Genomic DNA, 12,533 nt, shown 5'->3' on the forward strand with positions numbered 1-12,533 from the left:
TTAAAGTGGGAACTTGATATTTTGACTATTAAAATTCAAGACCTGGAGTTCTCGCTTGTGGTTTTCTAAGGATTATTGGAAATATTAAAAGTAATGAAAATTAATAAACTAGGACTGTATCACCATATGAAAGAATATTATAAATACTGAGCAACATTTTTATTATTCCCCAAAATGCAATAGTGTCTTATCAATGGGTAGATTCACTAGGGTTGAATTTCCAAAGCAAAATATACAATAAAGCTTCTTTGTATTTGAAACACTGTGGGAGATAAGATAAACCAAGTCATAAAAATGGTCTCATTAAATGAAGAAAGAGGCAAGATTCAGTGTATAATACAACCTGTGTTTTTAAAATGAGTTGGTATACATATATATATGTATAATACGTTTTAACATAGTTATATTTCATTTCTACCCATGGATTATTGCAGGAGGGTGGAATTATAGCTGGTATTTTGCTATATACTTTTCTGTATTTTCTGAGTTTTCAGTAATGAGCATATGTATTCTTATTGTATATATACTCAGAAAGAGTGTTATTGTCTACAAAGAAAGAGAAAAGTAAATAAGACTTATATCCACCCTCAAGGAGTTAATGTGAGATTAATACATGAAGATAATGTCTATATAAGACTGAGAAGTTTTGACTGCTGTAAGAAAAATACAAATAGTTCTGAGAGTTCAAGAGAGAAAGTTATTCCCAGTGTAGGAAATTAGGTAAGACTTTATTGAGAAAATGGGGTTTAGGGTGTGGCTTGATGGATGTGGTAAGTACTGTTCACATTTGGGAGTTTGATGGGGTTGGGCATGTATTAAAGGTATTAGAGGTAGAACAAAGAAGTAGAAAAGGGAAGTCTCTAAGTAGTTCCTTTTTTTCTCCAGCTTCATTGAGATACAAGTGACATTTAACATTGTGTAAGTTTAAGGTGTACAACCTGTTGGTTTGATGTGCTTATATATTGCAAAATGATTACCACTGTAGTGTTAGTTAACACCTCCATTACCTCATGTAATTACCATTTCTTTTTTGTGGTGAGAACATTTAAGATCTACTCTTAGCATCTTTCAGGTATATGAGTGTGTGTGTGTGTGTGTGTGTGTGTACGTGCACGCTGTATTGTTAAGTATAATTGCCATGTTGTACGTTAGATCCCCAGTACCTGTTCATCTTAGAACTGGAAGTTTGTACCCTTTGACCAACATCTCCCCGTTTCTCCCCACCCCAAGACCCTGGCAACCACCATTCTATGCACTGTTTTTAGGAGTTCAGCTTTTTTAGATTTCACATGTAAGGGATATTCATACAGTCTTTCATGTCTCTGTCTGACTTATTTTCCTTAGCATAATGCTTTCATGGTCCATCTTCATTGTTGCAAATGGCAGAATTTCTTTCTTTCTCATGGCTGAATAGTGTGTGTGTGTGTGTGTGTGTGTGTGTGTGTATGACTTGCAAATATTTTCTCCTATTTCATAGGTTGCCTTTTAATTTTGTTGATTGTTTCTTTTGCTGTACAGAAGCTTTATAGTTTGATGTAGTCCCACTTATTTATTTTTGCTTTTTTCACTTACGCTTTTGTGTCTTATCCAAAAAATTGTTGCCAAGACCAGTATCAGGGAGCTTTTTCCTTGTGTTTTGTTCTAGGAGTTTTATGATTTCAGGCTTTATGTTAAAGTCTTTAATCCATTGCAAGTTAATTTTTGTAAGTGGTAAAAGATAGGGGTTTAATTTTATTCTACTGCATGTGATTATCTAGTTTTCCCAATACCATTTATTAAAGAGACTATCCTTTTCCTGTTGAGTATTCTTGGCTCCCTTGTCAAATATTAGTTGACTGTACATGTGAAGGTTTATTTCTGGTCTCGATTCTGTTCCATTGGTCTTTGCTTCTGTTTTTATGCCAGTACTGTTCTGTTTGATTACTATAGCTTTGTAGTATAGTTTTAGGAAGTGTGATGCCTCCAGCTTTGTTCTTTTTCAGGGCTGCTTTGGCTATTTGTGATCTTTTGTGGTTCCATACAAATTTTAGGATTGTTTTTTCTATTTCTGTGAAAAATGCCATTCAGAATTTTGATAGGGATTTCATTGACTCTATAGATAGCTTTGGATAGTATAGACATTTTAACAATTTTAATTCTTCTGATCCATGAACATGGGATATCTTTTTATTTATGTCTTCAATTTCTTTCATCAAAGTCTTATAGTTTTCAGTGTACAGATCTTTCACAACCTTGGTTAAATTTATTCCTAGGTTTTTTTGTTTTTTTTTTTTTTCCTAGGTTTTTTTTAAAATCATTTTGATAATCTTGTGAATGGTATTGTTTTATTTTTTTCAGATATTTTGTTGTTAGTGGATAGAAATGAAATTGATTTCTGTATGTTGATTTTGTGTCCTGCAACTTTACTGAATCCGTTGATTAGTTCTAATAGTTTTTTGGTGGAGTCTTTAGGATTTTCTGCATATGATATCTTGTCATCTGCAAACAAAGACAGTTTTATTTCTTTCTGATTTCCTAAATAGTTCTTTCATCCTAGGGTATAGGATTTATAGGAAGTATTTTTGTTTGTAAGGGTAGATTGTTCCCAGAGACGCTTCAATATCAGAATAAGCAGGCTTGAGTTGATGCAGAATACAGTGAACTCTCAGCAGTGTTAGAAAGAAATTTATATTAGCAGAAGAATGTGTGATAGATGAAAGGGAGTTTGGGACAGTGAGATTAATAGGATCTGAATTAGGATTGTGGTTGTAGGTATTTTTAAGATACTTTACTTAGTCATCTCTAAATGATATCTAATAATTGAAGGATAGTGACCTTAATTAGCAGAAGGTATGGTGAATTAACAGAGGCATAAGATCATCTAAGCTCTGACTTGAGATAAACTAAGCTCTAACTTAGATCTGATACAGCGTCTCCCATCATGAACCCTTATAAGTTGGCATTGGCAGATTTCATCACCTAAAACTTCGTGGATGAAGTCCTTTAACTAAGGTGGTTGATAATATTTGAGTGGCTTCCCAGTTTGACCAATTTCCCCTCCTTCCCTCCCTCCCTCCCGCCCTTCAATAAATAATTATGGCTCACATCTTACAGTCTTGTTCTAAAGATAGACCTTAAAAAGATGAATCCATAAAATGCAATAATTGCTGTAACAGAAAGTGCTGTAGAAAGCATCTGTTTCAGACTAGATCTTTCTGAGGAAGTGATGTTTGGGATAAGAACTAAAGGATGAACTGGGAGCCAGCCACATAAAGAGTGGGAGCAAAAGCATTTCACTTAGAGGGCACTGTCTGTGCAAAGGCCTGAGAAATTTTGTTATGTTTTTATAGATGGTACCTCTTTTATGGTTCATAGTAGCAAAGATTTGGACTAAAACCCAGGCCTCCTGAGTTCTAGTTCCATGCTCTTTTGCTAGAAATTATGATAAAATAGGGTTGTATTTCTTTGTTTTTTTAAAAAAATGACTTCATTCTTTCAGCCAAGTGTCTTCTAAGGTACTTCATTCACCTCCCAGGAAAGAAGTGTTGCAGGTCATTTAAATAAATTAACAGTTTAGATCATTCATTTTGTGTATTAAGACTGGAGATTAAGTCCAGGGAGTGATGATAAAAACAAGTACAAAAAGTTAAATAATGACATGAAATGTTAAATAACCATATTAAAGGTTTCTATAAAGAATTATATTATTTAATTTTATTCTTAACCCTTTGAGCAGTTCAGTAATCACTTATGATTGCCTGCCATGTGCCAGGCACTAAGTTCTCAGGATACAAACACAAAGATGAGTAAGAGTCTGCTTTAAACTTATTTAGCATTTCTTTTTCTAACCTCATCCCTTGAGGTTCAAGCCTAGATTACAAGTTAAGCAGTATAACCAATATTGGTAACATTTTTATACTTCTCAAATGATTTTCATGTACATCTTCATGTGAGCTTCATGTAACAACTCTGAGAAGTAATTAGGGCAATGAAACTTCAGTTCAGGTTGTGAGTGTGGAGCTTAGTTAGTTAGTAGTAGTCATGGAATTTGAAATCACATCCTGATTTCACATTTTCTGTTGGTTCCCTTACACCATTTCTACCTCCATGATCTCTCTTTTTTAAAGATTGAGATACAATATAACATTTCATAAGTTTAAGGTGTAGGACGTGTTTATTTGATATATTTATGTATTTCAATACAACCTCCATGATCTCTCGACCCTTAATATCTGAACCACCAAAACAACTTATTGTTTCTCCAAACTTACTCTTTCTTGACTTTTCCCTCTCGTCTTATCTGCTATTACCCTTCCATCACACTTCAGCCAGAGTGAATTTGCTGTCCTCTCAGGGGGCAAAACCCTTCTTTTTATGACTTTGCCTTTAGGACCAAAAGTTTGGATTACAGCAATCTCCCAACCTTTGTTCCTCTTCCCTTTGTTCTTTAATAGATCAAATTCAGGGTTTTATCCTAATTTGCCTTCCTTAATAAGCCTGAATGGATCTTACATATAAAGAAGGGATTTTGGAGCTAGTTTCCCCCTCCAGCCCTCGAATTTCAAGAGATGTCAGTTCTCATGCAAATTCATACCCGCCTCCCATGAGTTAGTTTACTTAGTATCTTCTGTAACACGTGGATCATATTTAGTTAATGATAGTTAGACTGTTAGTTTGACTTGCTCAGACATATTTTCCTCCTTACTAGACCACGGTCCTTAAGTCTGTCTCTGGAGATTTTACAGAAAAGGACAATTATTGAAAGGTTTAATAGTTTTTTTCTCCTTGCTCTCTTGGCTATGGGGATAAATAGTTGCGTTCTTGCTGTTTTTGTTTGTCCCATCCACCTCGTGCACTTGATTTTCCTCCTACTACTCCAGGTAAAGGACATGAAGCCAGAGTACTTGTTTGTTTTCCATTTTCCATTTCTAGCAGTAATGGTAAGAAAACTCAGAGCAGGTAAAAATCACTATTTTAGTTAAATTTAAAATGATCACCTTTGAGATAGAGTTTGAAGTAGAAGAATCTTCATCTGTTTTCACTTTAAAGGTAATAATTACTTGATACCTATTTTCACTAGTATACATCGAAGCCTATTATGATAACAGCAAATTTACATCAGAGTAATATAATGAAATTAATGAAAATTATTTTTTTATTTTGGATTACTTTTTTTCTTATATAAGTGAACCTAGTACTGAATTGGAACTGCACAAAGAGTGTTTTGAAGCACAGTAACCCAGGTGGAAACAAACATGCTGTATTTTGGTTTTGGTGTTTTTTTGTTTGTTTGTTTGTTTTTATTTTTGCCTGCATTGGGTCTTCGTTGCTGCGTGCGGGCTTTCTCTAGCTGTGGCTAGTGGGGGCTACTCTTCATTGCAGTGTGCAGGCTTCTCATTGCAGTGGCTTCTCTTGTTGCAGAGCACAGGCTGTAGGCGCATGGGCTCAGGAGTTGCGGCGCATGGGCTCTAGGGCACACGGGTTTCAGTAGTTGTGGTGCATGGGCTTAGTTGCTCCATGGCATGTGGCATCTTCCCGGGTCAGGCATCAAACCCATGTCCCCTGCATTGGCAGGCGGATTCTTAACCACTGCGCCATCAGGGAAGTCCCTTTTTGTTTTTTTTTAATTACAGTAATTACTTTATCCTCACTGTCTATTAAATAGATTGTATGTAACAAAAACAGGAAAGATTAAGAGTTGAGTTCATTGTTTTAATTAAGCAGTAACTGGTTTTGGATAAGTTATATTTAGCATCCCAATTAGAATTCTATTCTCCATATTTTATTACATTTTTCATTTTTACTTTAAACTTGCAATGTTTAAAATTCAATAAGATGTTAAGAGATAAGCCAGAAACGTAGACTATTACAGAAGCCTAGGAGATTTAGTTAATCTGACCTAGATGTTCTTTTGATGATTGAGATTTATTTGTGAAAACAGTTCTCAATTTCAAAATGAAGCATAGGAATATCTGCCGTATAAGTCAGTTGTCCTGCCAGTGACAGGCAGATTAATCAGCCACAAAAAGGAAGAGTTCGCCATAAAAGTTGTGCTAGTCAGATCACTGGCATTTGGATGAGCCATAATATTGAAAGTTATAAGTGAATGTAGCTCTTGCATTTTGCCATGTTCTAAAGAGGATTATCTAGTATTTTTTCAAGGGCTTTTTGTATACATTTGATGTTAGCTTCATTTTCAATGTAATGCATGTGAAACAAAACAGATAATGTGAGAAAATCCCTGAGTAGAAGTTGGGTGCAAATGTAAATATTAATGATGTTTGAGAATATATATCAACAGTTAATTTATTCGACATTTATTTCGTGTATCGGAAAATGTGGGTACTTGCACAGTTAGAATGAGAACACTTATACAACTTCTTCTGTACCAATTTTTCTGTCATTCTACCAGAGCTCTGAGATGTTAGTTCTTGTGTCAGTTTTTAATTTAACATTGTACAATACTATTTTTTTTAAACTTATTTATTTTATTTAATTTTGGCTGCATTGGGTCTTCATTGCTGTGCGCGAGCTTTCTCCAGTTGCGGTGAGCGGGGGCTACTCTTCATTGCGGCACGCGGGCTTCTCATTGCGGTGGCTTCTTGTTTTGCCGAGCACACAAGAAGTGTGCTAGGTGCGTGGGCTTCAGTAGTTACAGCACGCGGGCTCAGTAGTTGTGGCTTGCGGGCTCTAGAGTGCAGCCTCAGTAGTTGTGGTGCACGGGCTTAGTTGCTCTGCGGCATGTGGGATCTTCCTGGACCAGGGCTCGAACCCGTGTCCCCTGCATTGGCAGGCGGATTCTTAACCACTGCGCCACCAGGGAAACCCCTACAATACTATTTTTAAGAAATAAAAAGTAATGAGGACTTATAAATAAGAGATCAGATTTGAGGGTTGCCTGGTGTCATCCACAAAACTGAGTGGAAAAAGCAGTAAACGTACGTCCTCTGGACTGGAGCAGCCAGGGTAATGAGTATGTTGTTTTCTTATCATAATGCTGGGATTGAAATGTAGTATTTAATAGGGAAGCCCTATTACAGATGATGAAAATACTGGAAGTAGAGTGACAGATCCTTGGAATTATATGTGAAGTGGTTTGCCTTTTATTTCAGTATCCAAAATTGTAAAGTAATTGTTTTGAAGCCAGAGTTATTGACTAAACCTTAGTAATTCCTAATTGAGGCTGTAACACACATCTCAATTACTGAAATAAACTAAGACTATGAACTAATTTTAAGTACTTAGCTTGTTTTTAGTGCTTAGCTCTTTAAACGTTTAGTTTTAGATACTAGGCAAGCATGTGTGGTAATCAGAGTACTTTTATCACTGAGTTTTACAAAGCATGTTTCTTTAAAAGCCATTGGTTTTATCATTGTGACAATTGTTAGTAAGTCTACATAACATATTAATAATTTTTGCTTCCTGAATCTATTGGGATCTCTGAAGTGTGTGTGTGTGTGTGTGTGTTTAATTTGACATATTTTGGAGTTGATTTAGTCCATGATTTCAAGGTTTCTTTTTGAGCTACAGAAAGCTTAGCCATTTTTAATGATTAAAGATTTATGGAATGAAAATTGACCTACAAAGTAACATTTTGAAATAACCCGAATCTTCTAGACACTGGTTAAGTATAGGTTGTTTTAATCCTAAAGGTCTTTGATAACTGTGGGATTAAGTTATAGGTTTCTTTTAGTATACACATTTGGCAGGGAGGAAGCAGGGTCATTAGAAGGAAAACTATTTGTCTTTGAGGGAAGATTAACATTTAGTTAAAGCCTTACCTTGTGTGCTGTATGATTATTTTATTTTACAGACTCCAGGCATTAGAGCTCGGCCTACAAGACTTCAGTGGTTTTGTGATAGATGTATTGCAAGTACTCAGGTTTGTGTTTAATTTCTGGTCTCACTCACCTAAAACTGTGAGTAGAAAGCAAGTACCCTACATGTCCTGTGAGCGTTTGGGGAGTTCAGGAGATGCAGCGTTGCTTATCTTGGTTGTTTTCCAAATAAGCAATAGCTTAATTCTGGTTTCTGAAGTCCAGTGGAATCCCTAAAAATTTTAACTTGGGCTCTGAAGATTTTAGCTTGCTTCATTCTACTTGTTGGTTTGAGCAGGCTAATGTTGTTTCTTTGGCAATTTAAATCTGCTTCAGTCGTTAGTGACCAGAGGAGTCACTTGATGGGAGCCCACTGGAGTTTCTACTTTACCTCTACTCCAGCACAGATATCTGTTCACATCCTGCCAAGAAAATGCCACAGGGAAAGAGGAGTTTAAAGTTTGGGTGGAGGAATATTCCTATTAACAAATATAGATATACTCACTGAGTCCTCCACCGTAAATATCTTTGAACTCTACAGAATGCTCCTTTGTGGAGGTTCCCTCAACTAGATAATTATTCATGTGTTCTTGACTCCAAAGAGTCCTTTAGCCCTTTAACTTAAAATTTTTTAAAAATTATGATAAAATACATATAACATCAAGTTTATCATTTTAACTGTTTTTAAGTGTACAGTTTAGTGGCATTAAGTACATTCACGATGTTGTACTCAGTCCTTTAACTTTTGAAGTGAAGTTAATCTGCCCTTTGGGTAAAGTTAATTTGAAGGATTATTCAACTGTGATTTGTCAACTATAAAATATGTCCTTTACACAATCTAGATCCATCTGTTAATCTTATTTTTAAGGTTGAAACTCTAGAAAAATTAGTGGAGCTGACACAGAAGCTATTTGAATGTGATAGAGACCAGCTATACTACAATCTGTTAAAACTATACAGTAAGTAATCTGACTATTCCTCGTGTTTTCATTTTGAGACATTTATTCTATGGAAGGCAGTGGCCAGAAAGGAATATCAGGCTATGAGGAAGCTCCAGGGGTTGTCAAATGTGGAGTCTTCAACAGAGGCTCATGTAGAGGCCAGATTGAATTTTATCACAAAATGTTATATTGTATCACTAGACACCCTACAGTCTTCATAATTTCTGACATTCTTGCTGCAATAATGAGAAGGTGAGAAAAATCTTCATCAGAGCCACAGAATTTAATAGGAGTTTTTGAGGAGAGACTATTCTTTTTTTTCTTTTAATTTAATTTCTTTAGTAGATTTATCAGTCACTTCTATAAATAAGTAATCATTGACATGTTCATGTATATAGATCTTTTTCCAGAAAAATGCATATTGATGTACAGACTCATTGCTGAACAATTACTTTTTTAAATGTGATTGTATTATAATGTAGTTTTGACTCAGTTCTATATTACAAACGTTTTTCTACATTTTATCACCTACAAATGGCTACAATGAACAGATACACTAGAATTTACTCAACCAGTCTCCTACTCCTAGACAAGTGAATAGATTTCAGTTTTCCATATTATAAAATAACACTGCATTAGTCATCTTTGCATCTAATCTTTGCTCACACCCTTAATTGTTTCCCTAGGCTGAATTTGTGTTTATATTAAGGGTTAAAAGTGATGAACTTTTCTGAAAGCTTTGATCTCTATTGTCAAACAGTACTCTAGAACTGTGCAGTCTCTTAGGGTATTTGGGTAGAGAGGAACAACACTTAGAATAATCAGTGACCTTTCTTCCTTCCTTTCCTTCCTTCCTTTTCTTCATAGATATTTGATCTAGATTTATTCTTCTCTTTTTCTCTTGGGACGTTTTCCTTCACCAAACATAGAAATGAATAAGGTGATTTCATTTGTCTTTTTGAACTTGTATTTATTATCATTGGAAGCTTTGTCTTACATCTTGATGGTGTATGTAAAATAAGACTTGCTGTAAAATTTACATTTCATTTGTTGGTTGCATTGACATACCACAATGTAATTCTTAAAACTTTGGCTTGAATATGATCAGATTCTGGCACACAGTGCTGAGGTTGTTGTTGAATGTATAGAATTTAAAAACTTAGGTTTTAGGTATTTAGTCCTTAATTAGTGGATTATAACCTGTATTTGAGTGCTGATTCTCCCTCCTTCCCCTGCTTTTTCTTACTTTTGAAGAACTGTTTCTTGCTTAAATTCTAATTTTATGCAAACTAAAAGAGAAGTACTAAACTTACATGTCCAAATGAGTCTCAGCCTTTAAAATCATCCCCATAAGAAGACTATATAAACTTTCGTTCAGAAATACTCTGAAGCCCTTACTGTGCTAGCCTTTGAGGTCGGCACTGCAGATAGAAAGGTAGTGCTCTTCAGAAGAGTTAGACCTGAACCAACACTGACAATACCCTGGGGTGAAAGAACAGCTGTAAGGATGCATGAGGTACAGCTGTAGTCCAGGGAAGGATGAGAGGGTGTCAGCCTTACGGACTTCTTTTTCCTCTGCAGATGACCTTTTGCTGTTGCTTTTTTAAAAAGAAAGAAAAGAAAAAACAACTTTGAAGTTCATCTTAAAATTTCCTTTAGGGATAAGCAGGAACTCTTATAAATAAACTCTGAGGTTTATTACCCTTTTCTTTTCTTTAATCCCCTCTATCTGTTCTGATGGACACCCCACTTCCAGCTCTGTATTTGAGCCAGTAGTCGGAGGCGCTCTCCTCTCCTTAGCTGAGGAGCCTGTGAGGCTGAGGTAACATGAGGGTGGCCTCTCATGGAACTGGAAGCTGGGGGAATCATTATAGGGAAGTATACTTTTTAACCCAGTTTGTTTACTTCCCAACTTCTGTACTGCTATAAATCAATAATGTGGTTGTGATAACCCTGATCCTTCCCTTTCTGAAGAAGAAGCAAGGTTTCTGCTCCTGCGACCTGGCCCCCTCCATTTTGCCCTCTGACTTGGACCACTACTTAAATATGTTAAGTAAAGCACTGTGGACTCAATTTATTTGAAAAGGAACATACAGTGTGGAATGACATATGAAACGTGGCCCTGTAACACATGAAAAAAATCCATGTTTTAGATTGTGGATTTCTGAGAAAACAATTTGTTTCATCTATTGGAATTTTTTATGAGCTCATTCTTTTTCATGATGTAATTTTCACCCTTGAAAGGAGTTCATTTAATTATTTGGATTTATTTGTTAAAGAACAGTTTTGCTTGTTTATTTTAAAACAGTACCTTTCACACAGGTATACACACTTTTTTTGTTGTGAATTACTACATACTATGGAAACATGCGCAAGACAAAGATACATTGCTCCATGGTTTATGACAGCAACATCCATATGACTATAATCTAGATTAAGGAATAGCAAATGTAACTCTTTCATTCCTTTAAATACTAGCTGACCTAAACGTGCTTTCATTTTCTACTTATTCCATATAATATGATGTTCATAGGTGGTCTGTTACAAGAATCTGCCATAATTCAAACTTCACTTCTATCCTTTCTAATACATTTTGACCTTTCATTGTGATAGTCTTGTAAAATTAGTTCCTAAACATTACATGAATGAAACAACCCCCTCACCTGCATATGTACTATTATTTCTAAATGACAATACTATAAGGAATATTTTATTTCTAAATGACAGTATTTTCACCTTCTTACCATTTTCTTATATTTGAAACACTTCAGTTTCTTTACATATACAAAGTTAAGACAGTTTATTCTTTGTATACATACAGTACTCTAGCCAAAACTAAAGCTGCCTTACATTCATAATTTTGTAATAAAAATTCTTTGAATGTATTTTTAAAACCCCAACATTTAAAACCTGAGCATTTATCCTAAGAAGTTATTTATGTGCTATTTTCTTCAAGTACTTATGACCACTGACATTTCTTTTTACGTTGTGTGGTCTTTTCCCCCCCTCCATTATTACACAAATACAACATGAATATATTCTAAATTACAGAAGATTCAAGCAGTACAGTAGTGTACAGAGCAAACTTTGGAAATGTCATTGTGTGTCCACACCTCAGAGTTTACTTGTCAGTAAACTTCCAATTCATTCTCTCTACATTTCTATCCATGTATTTTTTTACATATACACCTATTGTTTTGATTGTTTAATGCTCTACATGTTTCATGCTCTGTGTTCTGTGGCTTTTTAAAAATTATTATTAAATAAATTCACAGGAAAAGCTATATACTTGCTTTTTCTCCTCTTTTTTCTTTTAATTAATTAATTAATTAATTTACGGCTGTGTTGGGTCTTTGCTGCATGGGGGCTTTTCTCTAGTTGTGGCAAGCGGGGGCTACTCTTCGTTGCAGCGTGTGGGCTTCTCATTGCGGTGGCTCCTCTTGTTGCGGAGCACAGACTCTAGGCGCGTGGGCTCTAGAGCGCAGGCTCAGTAGTTGTGGTGCACGGGCTTAGTTGCTCGGCGGCACATGGGATCTTCCTGGACCAGGGCTCGAACTCGTGTCACCTGCGTTGGCAGGTGGATTCTCAACCACTACTCCACCAGGGAAGCCCTGCTTTTTCTCCCTTTAATTACCAATTTCAAGTGCTGGTGTCCCTGGAACCTCCTAAGCTGATCATTAAAAAATTTTTTAATAAGTTAAAAAAATTTTTTTTGTATATTTGTGTTTCAGTTTGTTGCAGCCATTATTCTTTTGGGTGCTCAAATTGTCCCATCTTTGGCCACTGGGAACCCCGT

At 35.6% G+C, this 12,533-nt stretch overlaps 1 protein-coding gene across 1 annotated transcript in view; it reads left to right on the forward strand.

Annotated features, from left to right (window-relative positions):
• Positions 1 to 12,533, forward strand: part of LRPPRC (leucine rich pentatricopeptide repeat containing) — a 111,206-nt gene that overhangs the window by 70,570 nt on the left and 28,103 nt on the right. Inside the window, exons 26-27 of the mRNA XM_059943451.1 lie at positions 7,793 to 7,861; positions 8,665 to 8,755. Of these exons, the coding sequence (XP_059799434.1) occupies positions 7,793 to 7,861; positions 8,665 to 8,755 (160 nt within the window). The remainder of the gene's footprint in view (positions 1 to 7,792; positions 7,862 to 8,664; positions 8,756 to 12,533) is intronic.

The sequence above is a fragment of the Balaenoptera ricei genome, chromosome 13 (assembly GCF_028023285.1).
Source record: "Balaenoptera ricei isolate mBalRic1 chromosome 13, mBalRic1.hap2, whole genome shotgun sequence".
NCBI lineage: Eukaryota > Metazoa > Chordata > Mammalia > Artiodactyla > Balaenopteridae > Balaenoptera > Balaenoptera ricei.